Raw genomic sequence first — 24,962 nt, 5'->3', positions numbered from 1 at the left:
CTGAATCCCTGGCTTGGTGCTGTGGCCAGAGCTGGCAGTAAACTGAATGCTGTGCATTGTGGGCATGGGCACCACCCCAGGGAGGTGGTGGAGTCACCGTGCCTGGAAGTGTTCAAGCAAAGCCTGAATGAGGCACTTAGTGCCATGGTCTGGTTGATTGGCCAGAGCTGGGTGCTAGGTTGGTCTGGATGAGCTTGGAGGTCTCTTCCAACTTGTTTGACTCTGTGTGAGTCCGGAGCAGGAGATGGAACCAAGGGATGGGATGGACACTTGTGGGTGATGACACCCACCAAGGGCTGGAATGGGCACCATGGTGCCACCGGATCAAAGTCAAGATGGACACTTGTGGGTGATGCCACTCGGCTGGTGCTGGAGCCCTGTGGTGGGGTCATCTGAGTCAGCCATGGGTAATGAACTGCCCTGAGTTTGTTTCTCCAGTTGTTGCTGAGGATGGAGGGATCCTGGGTCTGGCCAGGGCAGAGGAGAGGAGTTGTAGCCACAGGAGTGGAGGATGGATCTGTGCCGCTGTGGTGCCTCAGCCCTGCCAGCATCCTCAGCTGCTGGAGACAGATGCGAGGTAGAGAGAGGTCCAAGAGCTGTGCTTAGGGAGATGTTAGGTCGTGGTTGGAGCTGATGATCTCTTCCAACCAGGCAATCCTGTGACTCTGGGTGATTCTGTGAGTGGGCACAGCCACCACCTCCTGCCCTCTGCTCTCTGCCAGTGCCAGAAGCAGCAGAAGCCAAACCCATAGCCCTCCTCCCAGCCCTCCTTGCTGCCTAAACTCGCTCCTTCAGAGCCAGGGCTCCTTCCTCCATGGTGCCACTCAGCTCTAGGCTCTCAGCCTGACCTTGGATGCTAAAATTCAGTGAGTCCTCAAAACAGTGCTGCTCAGGTGGCTGTGCCAGGCAGGGCAGCCTGAGCATGGCACCGGTCAGCAGCCCAGAGAGCAGTGAGCCACCGATGGCCACTGCCAGTCCTGCTGCCTGGCACAGCGCCTGCCCACCTGCCCCACGCTCACCCCACTGTCCCACTGCTGCCTCACTGGCATTGACCCCAGCAGGGGACACTTGAGACAAGAGGGATCTGGAGGTGTCCTTGGGTGCCACCAGGATGACAATGGCACTGGCTATGGCACCAAGGATGCCAGGCAAGCCATGAAGGTTGTGGATGCCACAGTGGTCCTGCAGCGTGAGCTTCCTTGCCAGGAGTGGGGTGAGGAACCTGAAGCCCAGGACACACACTATGGCAGAGAGGCTGCCCAGGGCCAGGGCAGCCACTGGTGGCATGTCCATGTCTGCCACCGCACCAACAGCCACCCCACCAGCCAGGCTGCCGTTCTGCAGGTGCCCAGGCCTGAGCCTGCCCTCTTCCAGCAGGCTGGAGGCCACCACAGTGGTCACAGCACTGGCACTCATGGCCAGGACGGTGTTCAGGATGGCACGGTGCTGGGCATCTCCTGGTTGGCAGAGGACGGCCACGAAGCTGGGCCAGAACACCTAGAGGATGAGTGTCCCCAGCAGGGAGGTGAGGTCAGAGCTGGGGGTTGGGGTCTCCTTGGGGTGCAGCACCTGCCTCGCCCTCCCAAACAGAGCCTTGGACACTCCGAGGCCAAAATAGCAGGAGAAGACGTGGATGGTGATGGTGCCCCCCACGTCCAGCACCCCTAGACGGGTGGCAACGACCCACTCGCTGGCAAGGTAGGCAGGGACCTCGCAGGCAGCCACGACGAGGAGCTGGCAGGGGCTGGTCCTCCCGAGGACAGCCCCCACGGAGATGAGCACTGTGACGGCAGCGAACTCGGCGCCCAGGAGGCTGCGGAGCTGCAGGTGGCTCTGGGCGCGGAGCAGGCGATGGAGCAAGCCCTGCAGCACCAGCGCCCACTGCGTGGAGAAGTTGAGCAGCAGGAAGTTGTGGGTGAGGACGCTGAGCCCGTAGCGGGGCAGGAATGTCAGCAGCAGCCCCAGCCCCACCGCCAGCATCACCTGGATGTCCTGGAAGAGCGGGAAGGTGCCGTAGAGCTGCTCGGCCGCCGAGCCGGCGTCCTCCACCCGCGCCGGGGACCCATCGTAGGTGATGAAGAGGGCGAAGAAGAGGAGCAGGGCAGCCTGGAAGAGCCCCAGGGAGAGCGGCAGGAGGCGGCGGGGGCGGGCAGGAGGGTGCGTGGCCATCCCGAGGTGGGCAGCAGGACCCTGGGCAGCAGCCTGGCAGCACTGGCGGGGTGAGCTCTGCTCGCTCCTACATCGAGGGTTTTATGGGCAGGGTTAATTTTTAACCGAAGATAAAAGTTTTATGTGCCAGAAGAGGAGGTTTCTCCCCCTCCCTTCTTTAAACACAACGCCCATAAATGACCCACGAGCTCCTTTGGCCACCACCGATGTGGGCATCGGGGTGGGGGGGGAGGTTATGGTTTTGAAGGGGAACAAGAAAAACCTGCTGTGGGGCAAGGGCAGGGATGAAGGTACCACGAGACACACCCCACTTAACCCATCCCCACCCTGCAGTGGGCACCTCCACCACCCAGGGAGGTGCTGGAGGCCTCATTCCTGGAGATATTCAAGGCCAGGCGTGATGTAGCTCCCAGCAGCCTCATCTAGTTGGAGATGTCCCTGCTGAACTGCAGGGACCTTGGACTGGATGACCTTGGAAGGTTCCTTCTCATCCAGTGCATTCCAAGTTCCCATGATTCTACCTGGAGTGATGCTGGGAGTTCAGACCCCACCTCAACTCTCAGTCTGGCTCTGCCACATCTCACCTGGGGACAGCTCCAGCACTGCCACCACCCTCACACTGCAGGATGATGCTTGTTCCACTCAGGATATTTTGCAGAGCATCATAAAACTCCCAAATTTGGGGCCAAAAGGAGGACTGCAACAAGGTTTTTAGTAGTGGAACACTGGAACAGGTTGCATGAGGAGGTGGTTGGTGGTGCTCCTCTTTGGAGATCATAGAATCATAGGATCAGGCAGGTTGGAAGAGAGCTCCAAGCTCAGCCAGCCCAGCCTAGCACCCAGCCCTGCACAACCAACCACACCATGGCACTAAGTGCCCCAGCCAGGCTTGGCTGCAACACCTCCAGGCACAGCCACTCCACCACCTCCCTGGGCAGCCCATTCCAATGCCAATCACTCTCTCTGACAACAACTTCCTTCTAATATCTAGCCTGAACCTGCCCTGGCACAACTTCAGACTGTGTCCCCTTCTTCTGTTGCTGGCTGCCTGGCAGCAGAGCCCAACCCCACCTGGCTACAGCCTCCCTGCAGGCAGCTGCAGACACCAATGAGCTCTGCTCTGAGTCTCCTCTGCTGCAGGCTGCACACCCCCAGCTCCCTGAAGTGTCTGGGGTGCTGCTCTGGGGGACATTTTGTCAGCAAATGTCTGGAGGAGAACAAAAATAAAAAGGGACAGGAAGGAAAAAAAAAAAATTTAAGAGAAAAAAAAAGAGGAAAAAAAAGAAATTAAAAGAAGGAAAAAAGAAAGAAAACAAAAAGGAAACAAAAATAAGATAAAAGAAAATACAAAGAAGGAAAAAAAGAAAAAGAAAAAAAGGTAAAAAAAGTAAAAGATGGGAAAAAATTAAAAAGAAATAAGGAAAAAAGAAAAAAGGAAAAAGAAGGAAAAAATAAAGGAAAGAAAAGAAAAAGAAGGAAAAAAGGATAAAAGGAAAAAAGAAAAAGGAAAAGAAATAAGAAAAAAGAAAAAAGAAAAGGAAAAAGAAAAAGAGATAAGAAAAAAAGAGAAAAGAAAAAAGAAAAAAGAAAAAGTAAAAGAAGAAAAACGAAAAAGGAAATGAAATATAAAGAAGAAAAAAATAAGAAAAAGAATAGAAAAAGAAAAGAAAAAGAAGGGAAAAAAAGAAAAAATGAGAAAAGAAAAAAGGAAAAAAGAAAAAAGGGAAAGAAAAAAAGAAAAAGAAATAAGAAAAAGAAGAAAAAAAGAAAAAGAAAATAAAAAGAAAAGCAATAAGAAAAAGAAAAAGAAAATAAAAAGAAGGAAAAAAGAAAAAGAAAAAATGAGAAAAGAAAAAAAAGGAAAAAAGAACAGGAAAAAAAGTAAGGAAGAACAGATAAAAGGAAAAAAGATAAAAGGAAAAAAGAAAAAAGGAAAAGAAAAATGAAAAATAAATAAGAAAAAGAAAAAAAAGAAAAATTAAAAAAGAAAAAAGAAAAAGGAAAAGAAGAAAAAAAAGAAAAAGAAAAAAAAGAAAAGAAATAAGAAAAAGAAAAAGAAAATAAAAAGAAGGAAAAAAGATAAAAGGAAAAAAGAAAAAAGAAGGAAAAAAGAAAAAAGGAAAAGAATGAAAAAAGAAAAAAAATAAAAAGAAGGGAAAAGGGAAAAAAGAAAAAAAGGAAAAGAAGGGAAAAAAGAAGGAAAAAAGAAAAAGAAAAAGGAAAAAAGAAAAGAAAAAAAAAGAAAAATAAGGGAAAAAAAAAAGAAGGAACAAAAAGAAAATAAAAAGAAGGGGAAAAGATTAAAGGAAAAAAGAAAAAAGAAAAAAAGAAAAAAAGGAAAAGAATGAAAAAAGAAAAAAGAAAATAAAAAGAAGGGAAAAGGAAAAAAAGGAAAAGAAGGGAAAAAAGAAGGAAAAAAGAAAAAGAAAAAGGAAAAAAGAAAAGAAAAAAAAGGAAAAAATAAAAGAAAAGAAGGAAAAAAGAAAATAAAAAGAAGGGGAAAAGAAACAAGAAGGAAAAATATAAAAAGAGGAAAGAAAAAAGGAAAAAAGAAAAGAGAAAAAAGAGAAAAGGAAAGGATGGGGAAAAAAAAAACGAAAGAAGAAAAAAGAAGAAAAAGAAGAAGAAAACGCAGCCAAAAGGCAGCTGTATGAGAAGCAGAAGAACAAAAGGCAGAAGGGGTTGGTAAATATTTGTTCCAGAGAGGAGATATTTTTGTGCTGTCCCTGATCTCAACACCCCTGCCGCGGGCGCTGGCTCCGCGCCGCTCTTCGTCATTGTTACTGGAGGCTGAGGCAGGCGAGGGCACCAAATGGGAAACAATTGTTGAATAAGCTCTGTCAGGCTCCTCTGCCAAACCCTCCCCGGCCACTTCTCAACCCCGAGATGCTGGAAACCAGGGCAAAGGTATAGGAGGAAGAGGAGCTTTGGAGGTAGCAAGGTGCAAGGAGGCTGCGTTGAACTCGTGCGGCGGTGGTGAGGTTGGAGGGAGGCTGGCGAGGATGGAACTGGGATGGTTTGGTCATCCACGGCGTGGAGCTGGTGGAGGGTGTGGAGAACAAGTCTTGGGAGGAGCAGCTGAGGGAGCTGGGGGTGTTCAGCCTGGAGAAGAGGAAGCTGAGGGGAGACCTTCTGGATCTCTTCAGGTCGCTGGAGAGAGGTTGGAGCCAGGTCGGGTTGGTCTCTTCTGCCATGGAACAAGAAACAGGACAAGAGGAAATGGCCTCAGGCTGCACCAAGGGAGGTTTAGGTTGGACATGAGGAAGAATTTCTTCCCCAGAAGGATTGTTTAGCTCTGGCCCAGGCTGCCCAGAGCAGTGGTGGAGTCCCCATCCCTGGAGGGCTTTCAAAGCCATGGAGATGTGGTGCTGAGGGCCATGGTTTGGTGGTGCCTTGACAGTGCTGGGTTCAGGCTTGGACTCTTAAAGGTCTCAACCAAGACCATTCTGTAATGCTATCATTTTATGTCCCTGCTCCACAGCTGGTGATTCTAACAGCAGTAAATGCTCCTGTGAAGATCCTTTGGCCAAGGAAATGTGGGGCTGTGGTCCCCAAGGCCTGTGTGGTTCTCTCTGGTGGCCCCTGAGATGGGATGGGACAAGTGAGTAGATGTTCCTATTGCTCTTTCCAATGCCTGCATTGTGGGCACAGCCCAACCCAGCTTCTGTGGCTGCTGCTGGCTCCCACCTCCACCAGGGTTGAGGAGACCTGGGATGAGGGAACATAGGCAAAGCCTCCCCCCACATTTTGCTGGTATAAAAAGGGCCAAGAAAGGCAATTTGAGCCCCAGAACCCCTCACAATGAAACCAAAGAGGATTTCCAAGGAGATATCCTGGGGCAGTGAAACCTCTTTGAGGGTTTGCTCAAAGGATGTAGGTGAGACAAATCCCCAGGGTGATGCTCAGAGCAGGTGTTTGTTGCTCCTGAAATGGAGGAGTTGAGCTGCTCTGGAAGAGCTGGGGGAAGAGTTTTGGTCTTGGCTAGGCAAGGGAGATGAATGTGAGCAAGGGCAGGGCTCACTTTGGTATGCCAGGCACCGAGGTGCCCTCTTCTGCATACTCCTTCCCCTCCTGCTGCCCCACAGCAGCTCAGCCATCCCCTTCCCACTTCAATCTGGGACATTCAAATGGGACATTAAATAAGACACTAAAAGAAAAAGCTTTTGAGGAGGACTTTTAAACAGTAGAATGCTTCCAATTTGCAAGGTTATGGAAGAGGAGGGAGGAAGATGCTGGAGGAACCACATCCTCCTGGAGCATCATTAAACACCAGAATTTCCAGCTAAACATGAGCAGGAACTTCTTTAATTGAAGGATGATGGAGCCCTGGAGCAGGCTGTCTAGGGAGGTGGTGGAGTCTCTATCTCTGGAGACACTCAAAACCTGCCTGGCTGTGATGCTGTGTGACCTTCTCTAGGTGACCCTGCCCTGGCACAGAGTTGGGCTTGATGATCTCCAGAGGATGCCTTCCAAGCCTACCATTCTGTGATCCCAGCACTGCCAGAGCTTACATTGTGGTGGGAGCCCTCACCCATGAGGACACTGGAGGTTGCTGTGCCCTCAGTGGGTTAGCAGATACTGCCTTGGGGCATGCAGGGACACTGGAGGTTGCTGTGCCCTCGGTGGGTCAGCAGATGCTGCCTTGGGGCATGCAGGGACACTGGAGGCTGCTGTGCCCTCACTGGGTTAGCAGATGCTGCCTTGGGGCATGCAGGGACACTGGAGGCTGCTGTGCCCTCAGTGGGTTAGCAGATGCTGCCTTGGGGCATGCAGGGACACTGGAGGCTGCTGTGCCCTCAGTGGGTTAGCAGATGCTGCCTTGGGGCATGCAGGGACACTGGAGGCTGCTGTGCCCTCGGTGGGTCAGTAGATGCTGCCTTGGGGCATGCAGGGAAGCAGCAGTGGGCTGGGTGCTTGGGGACAGGGCTGCTTTGGGGGATGACAAGGCTTATCTCAGAGGGTGATAAGGAGGGCAGGCTCAGTGAGATGTCCTTGGACATGTGCTCCTTTTCCACCTGGAAATCTTGCTTGGGCAGAATTCAGGGATTTGGGATCCCAGAGGGACAGAGGACAAGTGAGGGATCTGCAGTCCCTTGCACCCCCAGCTTGTAGGCTGGCATGTGGGCATACACCGAGGCTGGGACCAGCCTCCACATTTGCCAAGCAGTTGGGTACCCCCATCCCCTTCCCTTGGGAAAAATGCCATCCCATTTAGCCTCCCAACTTCTCAAACCAGCCCAAGTGCAAAGAGCAGTGATGCCCAAATGCTCCCTGGACCAAAGACCCCACTGCAGAGGAGGCTAAAACCTGCTGGGGTGCAGATTAACAAATAACCTTTATGGCAGCCATAAAAAAAGGTCGAAGTTTGAGAGGTCATTGGGAAGGTAAAAGTCCCCCCATAGCCCTGGGGCACCCCTGAAGGGAGCCAATAATTAACCCCACGGTGCAAGGTGTGCCAGGGGGGTGCCAGGGTCCTCCTGGCGAGGAAGGTCCAGTCCCTCCAGTAACATTTTCCAGGCACAAAGGGTTTTATTTGGGCACCGAAGCAGCTGGGATTGAGGAAGCATCTGGCAAGGGTCGGGGTGGGGAGGGGAGCATTGACTCACACCCCCCCCAGGGCCCCCTTTCACTGGGCGGGCAGGGGAGGGGGCGATTGGGGAACCGTTTTAGTACGATCCGCGCTGGGGCTGCTGGAGGAGTTCCCTGCTGAGGGCTGTGGATACAAAGGAAAGCTGAATTAAGGCAGGGTCATCCAAGGCGACAGGATCTGCCAGAGCCCAGCCAACGTTCGCTGGCAGGAGCCAGTCCGTGGCACTGGGAGAAAACACTCCTGCAAATTTAACAAATCCCTCCGGCCGAGAAAGTCATGTACAAGAAACTGCTGATGAAGGGATCTAGTCCTAGCTGGATTTCCAGACGCTGGGCATGCTCCCACCGCCCTTTGAGGGTGGGTTTTTTTGTGTTGTTGTTGTTGTTGCAGGCCATATAAGTCCATGGATCTGAATCCCGAGCGCTGGAGAGCAGGAGGATTGCTCTGATCCTCTTTGTCTGACCCTCTCTGCGTCAGACCAGAGGATGCTCAGCCCAGCCCGGGCGGCAGCGGCTGGATCCTGCGGCTCTGCGGGGCTAGGGCTGGCCGGAGAAGCTTTGGGAATGTTACCCAGCCCGTGGTGATGTGCTGGCACTCAGAAATGGGCACTGGAGCTTCAGTTTCATCCCTGCGGGATGACTGAGTGCTCCCAGCCCGTGGTGATGTGCTGGCACTCAGAAATGGGCACTGGAGCTTCAGTTTCATCCCTGCAGGATGACTGAGTGCTCCCAGCCCGTGGTGATGTGCTGGCACCCAGGGATGGGTGCTGGAGCTTCAGTTTCATCCCTGCAGGATGGCTGGGTGCTCCCAGCCTGTGGTGATGTGCTGGCACCCAGGGATGGGTGCTGGAGCTTCAGTTTCATCCCTGCAGGATGGCTGGGTGCTCCCAGCCCGTGGTGATGTGCTGGCACCCAGGGATGGGTGCTGGAGCTTCAGTTTCATCCCTGCAGGATGACTGAGTGCTCCCAGCCCGTGGTGATGTGCTGGCACCCAGGGATGGGTGCTGGAGCTTCAGTTTCATCCCTGCAGGATGGCTGGGTGCTCCCAGCCCGTGGTGATGTGCTGGCACTCAGGGATGGGTGCTGGGGACTTGCTGGGCAAGAAGGAATGGCAATCCCAAATTCATCCTTGCAGGCTGGCAGGGTGCTCTGGCCCTGTGACAATGCTCTGGCACTCATGGATGGGTGCTGGGGGCCTGCTGCTAGGCAGGAAGGAGCAGGAGCTTTAACTTCATCCCCGTGGGGTGTCTGGGTGCCTCCAACCCACAGTGACACGCTGGCACCCAGGGGTGAGTGCTGGGGCCCTGCTGGGCAAGAAGGAATGGGAACTCTGGCGTAGTCCCTGTAGGATGGCTGGGCGCTCCAATCCTGTGGCAAGGTGCTGACACCCAGGGCTGAGTGCTGAGGACCTGCTGCTGGGCAGGATGGAGCAGGAGCCACGCACTCACCCACGCAGGTGCCCAGGCGAGACGCTGCGTGGTCAGCAGAGAACCACTGCCCCTAGTCTCAGCAGCGCTCTTCTCTGCACCACCCTTTCCACCCCCAAATTCTCTGTCCCTTACAAACCCTACTGTCAAACTGAGCCATCCCCACGGAGCTCCTCCTGGCTCTTCCCTGGGTGCCACACAGACACCTTCCTGTGGCCCGAAGCGAGCCAGCAGCGAGCGCCCAGCGCCTTTTAAACAGCTGCGGGTCCAGCTCTGACCCCCGGGGCTGCAGCGCCGCTTGGCAGGCGGTGGGAAGGGAGCCAACCTCTGCTTCCCTTCCAATTCCTCCTTCCCAAACCCCTCCCAACCGGGTCCTACCGGGGAGAGGAGAGGAGAAGACGGCGGTGGGGAGGTGTGTGTGTGATGGGGGGGGACACACACGACACACATAACACAAAGACAAACAGACGTCACGGTGGCATCACGCGGTCCGAGTGGCCTTGTTAGCACATTGTGTAACGCATCATGTGGAGGGAGGGGGGGGACCGCCCAGGCATGCGCTCCCCAACAGCCCAACTGAAGGGGATGGGAGGAAGAAAAAGAAAGGAGGGAGGGAGGGGAAAAAAAGAAAGAAAAAAAAAAAAAAAAGGGAAAGAAAAAAAAAAAAGAGAAGGGAAAAAAAAAAAAAAGAAGGAAGCAATTGAAGCTTTGGATCTGTCTCTTTAAAACGTTCTCATGGCTCCGTTCGCCTTCGCAGCCGCAGAGGCTTTGAAGAGGCAGGGTAGAAGGAGCGAAACATCTGGAAAAATTAGGATTAATGAAAACATAATTCCCAAGACTAAAGGGAAGATTAATCCTGCCTTACCACTTGTGTGTTCCACAGCTTTTCCCCAGCTCGTAATGCTGAACTTTATTAAATTGCCCTCAGCCCAGTTTTCCTTTTTCTCCCTCCCTCCCTTCCTCCCTCCCTCCCCTGTTGAGCCCAACGAGTGCGGCCGGTGCCAAACCTAACAACAACCAACTGTGCCAGGCAGCCTGGGCAGGAGCCTGCCCCACTGCAACACAGCTCCCCTGCGCCTCTACGAGCCCTTGGGTGGGGGTCTTGAGGGTGCTCTGGGCTCTGTATCGCAGGGGGACTGCACCTGCTCACATGGTGTGAGATGAGGGAGTGCTGATGGATGAGAGAATGAATTCATTCATGAGGTTGCTTTCCAGGCTGAGTTTTGAGCCCTGTGTGGCACTTAGTGCCATGGTCTAGTTGATTGGACAAGGATGGGTGGTAGGTTGGATTGGATGAGCTTGGAGGTCCCTTCCAACCGGGTTGATGCTATGATCCTGTGATTGTATGATTCTGTGATGCTATGATTCTATGGTCCTGTGGTTCTGTGATGCTATTGATTCTGTGATTCTGTGACTCTGTGATGCTGTGATTCTGTGATCCTGTGATTCTGTGATCCTGTGATTCTGTGATGCTATGATTCTGTGATCCTGTGACTCTGTGATCCTGTGATTCTGTGATGCTATGATTCTATGGTCCTGTGGTTCTGTGATGCTATGATTCTGTGATGCTATGATTCTGTGATGCTATGATTCTATGGTCCTGTGGTTCTGTGATGCTATGATTCTGTGATTCTCTGATTGTATGATTCTGTGATGCTATGATTCTATGGTCCTGTGGTTCTGTGACTCTGTGATCCTGTGACTCTGTGACTCGGTGATTCTGTGACTCTGTGATGCTGTGACTCTGTGATCCTGACTCTGTGACTCTGTGATCCTATGATTCTGTGACTCTGTGATCCTGTGATTCTGTGGTCCTGTGGTTCTATGATTCTGTGATCCTGTGATTCTGTGGTTCTATGTGTTTGGGTCACAACAAGCCCTTGAAGGCTCCAGGCTTGGGGCAGAGTGGCTGGAAACTGCCCAGCAGAAAAAGGACCTGGGGGTGTTGGTCGACAGTGGTTGGAGATGAGTCAGGACGTGACCAGGTGGCCAAGAAGGGCACCAGCAGCCTGGATTGGATCAGCCGTGGTGTGACCAGCAGGAGCAGGGCAGGGATTGTCCCCTTTGTGCTGGTGAGGCTAAACCTTGAATCCTGGGTTCAGTTCTGGGCTACTCACTCCAAGAAGGACACTGAGGTGCTGGAGCAGGTCCAGAGAAGAGCAATGAGGCTGGGGTCTGGAGAACAGGGCTGAGGAGGGGCAGCTGAGGGAGCCGGGGGTATTCAGATAGAAAAAGAGGAGACTGAGGGGAGACCTTCTGGCCCTCTACAGCTCTCTGAAAGGAGGCTGGACCCAGGTGAAAATTGATCTCTTCTCACAGCGGAGAAGTGATAGGATGTGAGGAAATGGCCTCAAGTTGCCCCAGGGAAGGTTTAGGTTGGACATGAGGAACAATTTCTTCCCTTTGAGGATTGATCAGGCAGGGATGCTCTTGGAAGACAGCCCCTTTGTCTTTGGAAAGTACTGCTGCAACTTCCTCTTTACCTGTGGCAGTGATGCCATCAAAGGTCTCATTTGCTCCAAGCCAGGAGGACAAGGTCTCATTTGCTCCATGCATGGAGCACAAGGTCTCATTTCCCCCATAAATGGAGGTCAAGGTCTCATTTCCCCCATACATGGAGGACAAGGTCTCATTTGCTCCATGCATGGAGGTCAAGGTCTCATTTCCCCCATACATGGAGGACAAGGTCTCATTTGCTCCATGCATGGAGGACAAGGTCTCATTTGCTCCATGCATGGAGGACAAGGTCTCATTTGCTCCATGCATGGAGCTCAAGGTCTCATTTGCTCCATGCATGGAGCACAAGGCCTCATTTGCCCCACACATGGGAGAAAAGAGCTCATTTGCTCCATGAACCAGGAGGAAAGAGCTCATTTGCCCCATGCACAGGGTGAAGGAGGGGACAACATGCCCTGGCCACTCCCTACAGAAGAGGAAGGTCCCAAGGGACACGTGGGGACCTCCTTCCCTCCTTCCCACGATCTGCTCCTGTTTGGTTTCCAGAGAGGAAATCAGCAACCTTGCCATTATTTCCCTGTTCCCCCCCCCCCCCCCCCCCCCCTTTTTTTTTCCCCTTTCCCCTCCTCTGTGCATGTGAGAGGTGGCAGGGGCCAGGTGCCAATGGAGCGACGTGGGAGGTGCCCATCAACAACGACAAGCTGGGGACACACACACACAGAGAGCACAGGACACACTGTCAGTGATGGCTCCTGGTGCTCACAGCCACATTGTGAGAGCGAGGAGGAGGTGGATGAAGGTCACATCCTGCCCCCTCTTCCGATGCCTGGCCCCAGGAAAAAGCTGTGCTTTGTAAATACAGAAATAAACAACAAACTCTTCCCCCCCCCCCCCCAATTTACCACCTTCCCCCTGAGCCTCTGAAGAAAACAACACCAGCCCTGGTGGTATCTCAGCCACCTGCTTGAGGAAGTGATTTTTCATCGAGGCAGGAAACTGGGGGGAGGCTAATTAAATCTGGGGGTCAAGAACATAAAGGGAGCAGCAGGTTTGTTTAGGAGTCACCCAGCAGGGCTGCAGGGGTAGAAGAGGGTTGCTTGGTAGGAGGGCTGTGGGCTGCCTCCATGGGGTGGTGGTTTGGTGGAGGGAGGAGGTACCAGCAGGTATTTTGTCCCTGGGGGTGGGTTGTGTGGCATCAGTGAGTAGATGTAGCACTTTGAGTTGTGGTGTAGTAGTCATGGAGGTGTTGGGTAGAAGGCTGGACTCGATGATCTTAGAGGTCTCTTCCAGCCTGAATGATTCTCTGTTCTTCTGACAGTAGGTCTCCAAGTGATGGTGGTGGCAACTTGATCCTCACCAGGGCAAAGGGTACACTGGGGGAGTCCTCACTGTCCCTGTTCCTCCCCATGAGTGGAAAAAGGAGCCTGGGGAGCATCACTCAGACCTACGAGAGCGTCCCCAGCCCTCAGAGCACCTCCAGCTTTCAGAGTGTCCCCAGCCCCACACATGGGAGTGTCACAGAATGTCAGGGGCTGGAAGGGACCTCCAAAGCTCATCCAGTCCAACCCCCCTGCCAGAGCAGGATCTCCTAGAGCAGATCACACAGGAACACATCCAGGCAGGTTTTGAATATCTCCAGAGAGGGAGACTCCACAACCCCCCTGGGCAGCCTGTGCCAGTGTCCCCAGCCCTCGGAGTGTCCCCAATCCTCAGAGCATCCCCAGCTCTCAGAGTGTCCCCAACCCTCGGAGCATCCCCAGCCCTCAGAGTGTCCCCAGCCCTCAGAGTGTCCCCAACTCTCAGAGCATCCCCAATTCTCAGAGCATCCCCAGCCCTCAGAGTGTCCCCAGCCCTCAGAGTGTCCCCAACTCTCAGAGCATCCCCAGTTCTCAGAGCATCCCCAGCCCTCGGAGCGTCCCCAGCTCTCAGAGTGTCCTCAGCCCTCGGAGAGTCCCCAGCCCTCAGAGCATCCCCAGCCCTCGGAGCGTCCCCAGCCCTCAGCGAGATCATATGAGGTTCCTGTTTCACAAGACAGGGGATGGCATTTCCATTGTGCTCGCCGGGGATGTGTTGCAACGGGGCAGCCGCTTCCATCCTTTGTCCTCCTCCCCGCAGAGGAGGAGTCTCAGCCTCTGCCAGGGTGACCTGTCACACCCTGCTCTCCTCCCTCTCAGCCACCAAATTCAGCTCTGCTGGCGGCAGCAGCCTTCCACAGAGGGTCCTGGCCGTGGGCATCGCCCACACCACCAGCACTCTGCAGCTCCAAAGGCCCCACCTTCTTGCCACCACACTGGGTGCCCATGGCTGCATGTGGGAACACTCCAGGACTCTGATGTCCTACCTCAGGCTTCTCCCAGCACTTCCCCCTGGGGCATCCCTCTGCCCGCTTCAGATATCCTGCTTAATTTTCACCACCACCGAACAAATGAGGGCCTGACCTTACCAGAGCCCAACTGTGGAGCTACCAAAGCTCTGGTGGTAACCTCAGCTCCCAGGAGACGATGCCACTGTCCCTCCCTTGCTCCCCTGCTTGCTTTTAGGAAGCTCTGCAGAAACCTTTGCCTTTGGGTCGGGCGCTCCCAGCTCGGAGCCCTTTGCTATTCCCCAGCCGAGTTCCATGTGCTGGATATGAAGTGACAGGGCATTGTTACCAGGAAGAATTAAAACCCAACAAAGAGGAGAGCAACAGCAGCAGCAGCTGGAAGGAGGAGATGGAGCAAGCTGGGCTGGCTGTAACCCTTCATGGGCAGGAAAGGCAACACGGGAAGGGGATCGGTGTCATCGAATACTGGAATGTGTTGTTGGAAGGGACCCTCCAAGGTCATCTTGTCCAACCCCCTCCCTAGTGGGAGCAGGGACATAGCTTCATAGAATGCTTTGGGTTGGAAGGGAGCTTAAAGATCACCTAATTCTGTGGGCAGGGACACCTCCTACTAAACCAGGTTCCTCAAGGCCTCATCCAACCTGGCCTTGAACACCTCCAGGGAAGAAGTGTCTATGATCTCCCTGGGCAACCTGTTCCAGGGTCTCACCACCCTCCCTGCAAAGGAAGTTTGCCTGTTCTCCAGTCTACACCTCCCCTCTTCCAGCACCTCCAACTAGATCAGGTTGCTCAGGGCCCCATTAAGTTTGATCTTGAATGTCTCCAGAGCTGCAGCTTCCACCACCTCGCCTGCATCTCATCTCTGCCACCGGTGTGGGCAGGAGCAAAATGGGAGGTGAAGGTGTCCCCATCACACCCCCCTCCTGAAGATGTCCCAGCACAGGCCATGGACAGAACATTGAATTGTTCCCCACAAAGAAAGGGGGACTCATGCCCTGGAGGGTCAGAAACCAACAGGATTCTTTCCCAAGATTTAGGGATGCTGAGGAGTTCCTCAGTCCCCAGATCCCTGCTGAAGGGTGGGATGTGCAACATGGGGACCACCCAGGCCTTTCCATCCCCTCCCTGCAGCAAGGCTTATCAAACAGTGGAACAGGCTCCCCTGGGAGGTGGTTAAATCCCCATCCTTGGAGATGTTTCAAAGCCACAGAGATGTGGTGCTGAGGGAGAGGGTTTAGCACCAGACTTGGTAGAGTCAGAGAAGGGTCAGACTGGATGATGCTAAAGGTCTTTTCCAACCAAAGTGATTCTGTGATTCTTCTCCCTGATTAGGCTGGAGATGAGGAAAAAAATTCTGTGCTGCAAGAGCAGTCAGGGATTGGCACAGGCTGCCCAGGGAGGTGGTGAAGTCCCCATCCCTGGGAGAGGTTCAAGGACCGTGCGGCCGTGGCACTTGGGCGCATGGTTTGACGGCCACGGCGCTGCTGGCTCGACGGTTGGGCTGGATGATCTTAGAGACCTTTATCCAACCCAAACAATCCCTCTGCCTCTATTCCTTGACTCCAAGACCCTTTCTGCAACCACCAACTGGGGGATGCAGCTCCCACGCGCCGCACCGGCTTGGCGTCGCCCTCCTTTGCCACCAACACCCCCTCCGGCCAGCGCGGTACCAGCGGTGGCGGCGGCGGGACGAGGCCACGTCCCCGGCCACGGGCCTGGCTCCAGCTGGGCTCTGTTTTGTAAGGACTCCTGGGTCTCTGTGGCGCAGAGATAAGGCCAAGAATTCATGGTCAGTTCCAAATATCCCGTCCGCTTCCTCCCGCCGTCCTCGCCGCCGCTCCAGCCCGCTTGTCTCATTTCCGCAGCCGCGCGCTGGGGACGGCTTCCTGTTTTCCTCTCCCCACCTCCTGGCCCCGGGGAGGTGGTGATGGGGGGCTGGAGGGCTGTGGGGGTGCAGGGTAGGACAATGGGTGCAGGCAGGCACGGGCAGCTGCCCACCACGCACGCAGCCTGGGGGAGGTGGTGGTGGTGGTGGGGGGTGTCTGCGGTGGGTTTGAGGTTCCTGGGTGGTCCGGGAATGGGCTGGCAGGTGGTTGTGGTGGGGATGTGGGTGCTGGGTTGAGCTGAGATTGCAGCTGAGGTTTGGTGCCTTTCTTTGGCTTGTTTCTTCTTTTGCTTTGAGGTTGCTGTAAATGGGTTCAAGGTCTCTCCAGAGCAGCCTCTCTCTGTGCCAAGGTGGGGGACAACAGTTGGAGGATATCCTGTGTCCACCTGGGCATTGCCCTGGTATGAGAATGGGGATGGAGCTGGGTACCAGTGCTCAGCCCAAGAACTGGGATGGAGCTGGGTACCATTGCTCAGCCTGAGAGCGGGGATGGAGCTGGGCACCAGTGCTCAGCCTCAGAACCAGGACAGAGCTGGCAGCATGACCCAGCCCCAGAACCAGGACAAAGCTGGGGACAATGACTCAGCCCAGCCAGAGCAGAGCAAAGCCCTTGGCTGAGGGCGGCCCTGCCCTCCATGGGGAGATAAACCTCCCTTCAGCACAACGTCTTTTGGGTCCCTCTAGTGAAACCACCCACGGAGGCGTGGGAGAGCAGCATCCCCCATGGGACTGCCACCTCCCAGGGGCTGTGCTGCTGGGGGTGTGTGTGGGGGGCGCTGGGATGCTGCTTCCCCATGGCGAATCGCAGCGGCAGGAAAAAGAGGGATCTGCTTTCGGGCTCCGCTCGCTCCGAGCACCACATCCACCGGCCGGTGGGCAGCCTCATTGCCTCCCCTGATTTTGGGGGGGGGGATAAGGCTGTTGCCCCCCAGCTGCCGGGCCGAGTGTGAGTGTTTACTCGGCGCCTTTCTCACCGCTCGCAGCGTGGCAGGAGGCGTTCAGAGGCGGGCGGAAGGGAGCGCAGCAACTGAAACAACAATGGAAAGGAAACGCAGCTCGAAAATTTCTCCGTTCATAAATCAGCTGAACTGCAGGTGATCCCCGGGCAGCGGCCAGCGAGGAAAAGCCCTGTGGCAGATCCTGCTCCCCCCGCCCCCACCCCGGCCAGGGAGGACTGGGGATGCTTCAGAAGGGTTCTGGGGGATGCTGGGGGTGTCTATGCACCCAGGACGGCACACGGAGGAGGGTTTTGGGGCAGGTGAGGTGCAAGAATTGTTGGGTTCGTTCAGCAGCCTTGAAAGTAGTCTTGAGGAGAAGGACTTGGCGCGGGGGAGGGGTGTCAGGAGGTGACAAAGTCTCCAGGAGCCAGCATTGGTTGCCGACAGCGCAGAGGCAGCTGTGTGCTGGCTGCAGCCAGAGCAGGGAGTGCAGCAGAGCAGAGAGGGGATTCTGCCCCTCTGCTCTGCTCTGCTCTGCTCTGCCCCCACCTGCAGTGTTCAGTTCTACCCCCTCCCCCCGCATATGAGAGACATGGAAATGCTGGAGTGGGTCCAGAGGAGGCCACAAAGATGACCAGGGGGCTGGAGAACCTCCCCTCTGGGGACAGGCTGGGAGAGTTTGGAGAAGAGAAGACTCTAGGGAGACCCTGGAGCAGCCTTCCAGTACCTTAGGGAGGCTACGAGAGAGCTGGGGAGGGACTTTCTACAAGGGCTGGGAGTAACAGAATGAGGAGGAACAGATTGAAGCTGGAAGAGGGGAGATGGAGACTGGAGATTAGGAAGAAACTCCTGGCAGTGAGGATGGGGAGACACGGGCACAGGTTGCCCAGGGGGTCTGTGGATGCCCCCTCTTTGGAGGTGTTCAGGGCCAGGCTAGATGAGACTTTGAACACCCTGAGCTGGTGGGAGGTGTCCCTGCCCATGGCAGGAGGTTGGAGCTGGATGATCTTGAAGGTCCCTTCCAACTCAGACTCCAGTCTGTGGATTCTGTGATTACATCTAAGCAAGTCTGGGTGGAAGAGGTGAAGCTGAGTTGGGTGGAGTTGCTCTCCATGGCAGGGAACGTGCACACACACACCCCCCCTGCATCCCAGGCCAGGGACCTGCACAGGAATGCAGCCAGCCTGGAAATAGGATGGGATAGGTTAAAACAGGATAGAGTAAGATGGAATGGGGCATAGAAGCCATGCCCCACAGCTGTGACGCAGCTCCATGCAGCTGGCAAAGTAGGGAGATGGCTTTGTAGTGGTGCTTGAGGTGGTGCAGAGCAGCCTCCATCTCTCTCTTTGCCTGCTCTGCAGCTTCACATCTCCTTTTTGGGGGTGAAAGGCATCATCTTTGAAGAAGCTGAGTCAATGAGCCATGCTGCAGGAGATGCTGGAGTTAATGGGAGACAATCCAGGGCTCTTGGTGGCATGGAGCCATGGCTCCTTGCTGGGATCTCATAAAGGCTTTTTCCTCCTTAGGAAGAGGAGCTGCTGTCTTGGGATGGGCTCCTCAGCACTGGCAGCAGCCCTCTGAGGGCAGTGGGTGGCCATGGGCAGGGAATATCTCCCAGTCCCAACCAGGCCCTGCAGCATCTTGCTGTGGGTGAGATGGGGACCAGTTTGTACAAACCCAGGTCTTCCTCCTTTGCTGTCCCCATCTCTGCCAGGCCACAGAACCATTAAGATTAGAAAAGACCTCTAAGGTCATCAGGTCAAATCTCCTACCCAATACCTCTAGACCATGTCTCAAAGTGTCACATCCACTTGTTTCTTGAACACCTCCAGGGATGCTGCCTCCACCACCTCCCTGGGCAGCCTGCTCCAGCCCCTGACCCCTCTTGCAGGAAAGAAATTCTAACATCCAACTTAAACCCCTCCTGCAACAGCTTGAGGCTATTTCAAAGGACCATCAGATGGTCTCAAAGGCAAAAGTTCCTTTTCAATACCCCATAAGATGGTCCCAAAGACCAGGTTGGAGCCAGCAGGCTTTTACAGCTGCGGCAAGCATCCAGTTGCACTCCCTAGGCTGGGAAAGTCAGGAGGGATTGTGTGCCCCTGCTCTGCTGTCATCCATCCATCCATCCATCCATCCATCCATCCATCCATCCATCCATCCATCCCCCCTCTCCCCTACTCCTTCCACGATTTCCTTGTCATCTTCTCTTTCAGCAGAGCTGGAGGAGCAGGGAGACCACCGTCTTTAAGCTGTTTGGTAGGCTACAAGCAAAGGCACTTGTTGAATTACAGCTTTTTAATCAAATACATGTAACCATGTCACTTAAAGTGCTCACAAATAGCAGGGAGAGCAAGGGGGAGAGAAAAAAAAAAAACCCAACCAAAGGGAAAAAAAAAAAATCCCCCCTCAACCACCCCAAGCTCAACACAATTGGAAGAGCATGAGATTAAAACCAGCTGCTGGCTTACCCCCACCGCAGTTAATAGGTTTTGAATGTTCTGAATGAGAGAGAAACCAGAGCCAAGCTCCACTTTCATGTCCATCTTTCTGATCGAGCCCTGTCAGATGAGGAGTGTGTGAGGAGGGGGGGTGTGTGTGGAGGCGGTAAAGTTGGGCAGCCTGGCACAGAGGCAGGGGACCTGGAGGGTTCTGCTTCTCCCATCCTCACCAACCATCTCCCCGTGGTGTTCTTTCTGATCGAGCACTGTCAGATGAGGAGTGTGTGAGTGTGGGAGGGTGTGGAGGGGGTAAAGTTGGGCAGCCTGGCACAGAGCAGGGGAGCTGGAGGGTTCTGCTTCTCCCATCCTCACCAGCCATCTCCCCGTGGTGATCTTTCTGATTGACCACTGTCAGATGAGGAGGGTGTATGTGGAGGGGGTAAAGTTGGGCAGCCTGGCACAGAGGGAAAGGGGCCTGGAGGGTTCTGCTTCTCCAATCCTCACCAACCATGCCCCCGTGGTGATCTCTCTGATCGAGCCCTGTCAGAAGAGGAGTGTGTGAGTGAGGAGGGTGTATGTGGAGGGGAGCAAAGTTGGGCAGCCTGGCACAGAGGCAGGGAATCTGAAGGGTTCTGCTTCTCCCATCCTGACCAGCCATCTCCCCATGGTGATCTTTCTGATTGAGCCCTGTCAGATGAGGAGTGTGTGAGTGGGGGGGTGTGTGGAGGGGGTAAAGCTGGGCAGCCTGGCACAGAGGCAGGAGACCTGAAGGGTTCTGCTTCTCCCATCCTCACCAACCATCTCCCCGTGGCACTCGGGATGTGGAGCTGGTGGTCTTCCTGCAGGCAAAACAACGCAGCCTGGCTGAGATTCAGCCTGGAGATGTCAGCACAGGTTGTCCAGGCTCTGAGGTGAGGAGAGAGATGCTGCCCTGGGCCATCACCGCTGCATCCCACGTCTGCTTCCACCCAATCCAACTTCTCCCTGCTGCTGCTGCTGCTGCCCGCGAGTTGGCATCACCGCTGCGCGCCCGCGGGTGCCGAGGCGCCACGGTGCCCCTCAGCATCCCTTCCTCCCAGCGTGCCGGCGCGGTCCCTCACCCCCACGGCCCTCCTACCACCATCCCCTTGGGGGCACGCATAGCAAGACCACCTCAACGTCTACCTCCAGCCTTGCTGGCCACACCACCCGCCCCCAGCCCAGCGCCGCCTGCCAGCCAGCCTGAGCCGTGCGCCTCTTCCCCCCCGCCCCCTCCCCCGGTAACGCGGACCCAGGCTCATTAAGCCGTGAGGCAGCGACCACCAAATATGTCAAAACACCCTTAAAATTTATTGTTTCATACCATACTTTCGAGCCTCTTGAACTCCAGCCAGAGTTTCTCCCTCTCCACCATGGGGCCTATCTGCTGTCACCGACACTCTCCTGTATCTGTAGCCCCCATTTGCTCTCTCTCCCTCTGTGTTTTTTTGGAGTTGGGTTGTTGGGTTTGGTTTTCTTTTTTTTTTTGTTGGTTGTTGGGTTTTGTTTTTTTTTTTTACCCCCCCCCCCCTCCTCCCTATCTCCTCCTTCTTTCTTTAACAGAAAAATACAAACAATTGATGGAAAAATGTACATTTCTTCCATATGGGATGGTTGGAGCGTGGAGAGCAGCCAGGAGAGTCATTTTTAGGCAGACTTCTCTCTCTCTCTCTCTCCCCAACGGATGGCTGGATAGCTTCCCAGAAACGGCCCTGCACGGCCTGGCCTGACTCTCCTGACGAGCCTCAGACAGTCTCTGACGCTCCCTCGCTGGTGGGGGGGATGTGATTCAGCTCCCTGCTGGGATCAACCCTGCCTCAGGGGCTGCTGAGAGCAGGAGGAGGGAGAGATTTTTGACTGAGACCCCTGCGATGTCCCAGGAGGGCTGAGGTCAACTGTGAGGGAGGTGGTGGGGAAGTTGAGTTAGGCTGGTTGGGTTGGTTTCAGCAGGCCAGATTGGTTGGTTGGGTTGTGATGGGTTAGGCTGGGGTAGGTTGGTTGGGTTTTGTTGGGGTAGGCTGGGTTAGGTTGGTTGGGTTGTGTGGGTTTAGACTGGGGTAGCTTGGTTGTGTTGAGTTATACTGGGGGTGGTTGGTTTTCTTGTATTGGTTAAGCTGGGGTAGCTTGGTTGTGTTGAGTTATACTGGGAGTGGTTGGTTGGGTTGTATTGGTTAAGCTGGGGTAGCTTGGTTGTGTTGAGTTATACTGGGGGTGGTTGGTTGGGTTGTATTGGTTAAGCTGGGGTAGCTTGGTTGTGTTGAGTTATACTGGGGGTGGTTGGTTTTCTTGTATTGGTTAAGCTGGGGTAGCTTGGTTGTGTTGAGTTATACTGGGAGTGGTTGGTTGGGTTGTATTGGTTAAGCTGGGGTATGTTGTTTGAGTTGTGTTGGGTTAGACTGGGGTAGGTTGGGTTGTATTGGTTAGACTGGGGTAGGTTGGTTGGGTTGTGTTGGGTTAGGCTGGGGTAGGTTGGTTCTGTTGGGTTAGGCTGGGGTAGATCGGTTGGGGTGTGTTGGGTTAGTCTGAAGTAGATTGGTTAGGTTGTGTTGGGTTAGACTGGGGTAGGTTGATTGTGTGAAGTTAGGCTGGGGTAGGTTGGTTGGGTTGTGTTGGGTTAGGCTGGGGTAGGTTAGGTTGTGTTGGGTTAGACTGGGGTAGGTTGGATGGGTTGGGTTAGGCTGGGGTAGGTTGGTTGGGTTGTGTTGAGTTAGGCTGGGGTAGGTTGGTTGTGTTGTGTTGAGTTAGGCTGGGGTAGGTTCGTTGGGCTGAGTAGAGTTGGTTAGGGTGGGGGAGGTTGCTTAGGATGGGTTGGGTGGCTTGGGTGGTTTGCTTTCACTTGGGTTGGGTTTCCTGTGGTTAGATTGGGTTGCCTTGAGTTTGGTTGGGTTGTTTTGGGTTAGGTTGGCTAAGTTGGGTTCATTTGGTTTGGGCTGGGCTGGGTTGGGTTGGATCAGATTGTGTCGTGTTGGCTGTATTGGCTGTGCTGTGTCAGGTTATGTCCTGGTTCAAGGCCAGGTTGGATGAGGCCTTGAGCAACCTGTTCTGGTAGGAGGTGTCCCTGCCTATGTCAGGGGGTTGGAATTGGTTGGGGTTTGGAACTGGCTGACCTTTGAGGTCCCTTCAAACCTAAACCATTCTATGACTCTATGACTCTATTTTGTGTTGGCTCTCATGGACTAGGTTGCATGGTATTGGTTGCACTGGGATAGGGTGAGATGGCCTCTGGAGAGCCCTTCCATGACCCTTTGGCTTCTAGGTGCATCCCAGCGTTGCTGGTTCAGCTCCAAAGAAGGATGCAAAGCAGCTCTGATGGCTGTTAGGTTGCTGAGAGCCATTGGGAGGGCAGAAGTCTCCAGACTCACCCCTGACAGATGCACTGAGCACCAAACCTGGCTTCCTGTGGTCAGAAGGAGATCCAGGTGTGGTGTGGGGTGAGCATATGTGGGGCTGCTGGTGTTGGCCCCAAGGCAGGAGGAAGAATGTGAGAGCTGGTGGGGGCAATGCCAGGAGCTGGGGAACCACGACTAGAGCTCTTCTGGTGCTGGAGAAGCTGAAGCTCAGAGCAAGAGCACCCCAGAAGAGTTTCAGGCTGTACAGCCTTTTCAGGGCACATGAAGGCTCCTTGCTGGCCTCTTTTCCTTTTCTTCTCTAGTATTTATGACACCATGGCCCCAGTTCTCTGCAGGCAGCTTCCCCCCAGCCAGCATCCAGGGAATGCTACTGGGAAAGTGCTCTGGAGCAGAGCTTTGAGAACATCCATCCCCACCCTGCACTCCTCTGCCCGCTCCGGGCATGGCCATGGAGGAAATGGAGCCTTTCCTGTCCTGCCAGGAGCATTGAGATTTCCAACCATTTCCTTTCCCAAACTGGGCTGCAAAACAGAAAGTTGGGAAAGGTTTGGAAGCTTTTCCTCTGCTCGGTCAGGAGAGGTTGTGCTGGGAACCTTTGAAACCTTTCTCTGCCTCTCAGCCCTTTCCCTTTGGGTAACCTCTCCAGTCACATCTCAAAACACTTCACTTCCCACCTCAAAAAGAATAAAGAAGAAACCTCCTTCCCACCCTCCCTCCCCCTTCCCAAAGCTGGAAACTTCATTTTATTTTTTTTTTTCCAAAGCTCTTTTTCTTGAGTCAGGAAATGTTTTTTTGGAGCTGTTTCCCACCAACAGGTTTGGTTTTGATAAATCTTCGTGATGGTTTTTATTCTGGTGGAAGAGGGGAAAAGAAAATAAATCCCATCAGCAGCCCTGCAGCAGCTGCCTGCTGCCCTGGGGTGGGGAAGCAGCAGCCCCCTCACCCCAGCATCTTCCCATTCCCATCGATGTCCCCACTGCAGGGATGTGTGGTGGTGGTGAGCTCCCAAAATACATGGATTGGGAAGCTCTAATTCCCTCTTAGCATCCCCACCAGGGTGACTTCAGTGAGGTTGTGGTGCTGGGGTGTCGCCTCTGCTCTGCTCCCAGCCAGGATGGCTCCAGCTGTCCCACATCCCAGCATGTCCCATATCCCAGCATGTCCCTGCTGCAGCTTTGGCCTCAGAAGTGACTGAGCCTGGAGCTGTGAGGGGCCACTGACAGAGGCTGCTGGCACATCTGGGTGATGTCATTCTGTCCCCATAGTACCATCAAACCCAGTACCTCCAGAAACCAGGCTGGAGAACCTCCAGCAGAGTACACACATGCACATGGCTACACATATGGAGGTGCACACAGGGATGCACACACATGGAGGCAGGGAGAGATACACACATGGAGAATCTCATGGAAAACACATGTGGATGCACACATGGATACACATAGGAATAGGCACATGGACACACACATGGATATACACAGAGAGATGCACTCACGTGGATGCAGACACATGGAATCACACATGGACACACACAAGAGTACACACGTGGAAAAACATGTGAATACATGCTCATGGATGCAAGCATGGATGCACACATGTGGATGAACACGTGTGGATGGATGCACACACACAGGGATGCAGAGAGAGATGTGCACACATGGACGCAGGGAGACACACACAGGGTTGCACATACACATGGATGTAGAGATGCATACAGGGATGCACACACATGGATGCAGGGAGAGATGAACATAAGGATGCACACACATGGATATAGAAAGAGATGCACACACATATGGATGCAGGGAGAGATGCACACAAGGATGCACACACACATGCATGTAGAAAGAGATGCACGCACACATGGATGCAGAGAGAGATGCACACACACATGCATGTAGAGAGAGGTGCACACAGATGCACACACATGTGGATGCAGGGAGACCTGCACATAGGGATGCACACACACGTGGATGTACACACACACATGGATGCAGAGAGAGATGCACATAGGGATGCACACACACATGGATGTGCACACACACATGGATGTAGAAAGAGATGCACACACACATGGATGCAGAGAGAGCTGCACATAGGGATGCACACACACGTGGATGTGCACACACACATGGATGCAGAGAGAGATGCACATAGGGATGCACACACACGTGGATGTGCACACACACACGGATGTAGAAGGAGATGCACACACACATGGATGCAGAGAGAGATGCACACACATGTGGATGTAGAAAGAGATTCCCACAGGCATGGATGCACACACACACACACATGGATACTTACAGCCTCCATATGCCACCGAGGCAGTGGCTGGTGGCACCCACATGTACCGCTGCAGAAG

At 54.0% G+C, this 24,962-nt stretch overlaps 1 protein-coding gene across 1 annotated transcript; it reads right to left on the bottom strand.

Moving 5' to 3' along the window:
- Nucleotides 1-777: 777 nt before the first annotated feature.
- LOC135188102 (ammonium transporter Rh type B-like) lies at nt 778-2,210 on the bottom strand. The gene is given in 1 exon segment (XM_064167330.1): nt 778-2,210. A coding segment is annotated over 1 exon segment (1,392 nt). The 5' UTR covers nt 2,170-2,210.
- Between the last annotated feature and the right edge of the window lie 22,752 nt (nt 2,211-24,962).

This window comes from Pogoniulus pusillus, chromosome 29 (assembly GCF_015220805.1).
Source record: "Pogoniulus pusillus isolate bPogPus1 chromosome 29, bPogPus1.pri, whole genome shotgun sequence".
Taxonomy (NCBI): Eukaryota; Metazoa; Chordata; class Aves; order Piciformes; family Lybiidae; genus Pogoniulus; species Pogoniulus pusillus.
Note: the sequence above shows the minus strand (reverse complement) of the source record. Positions and strands in the feature narration are given on the sequence as shown.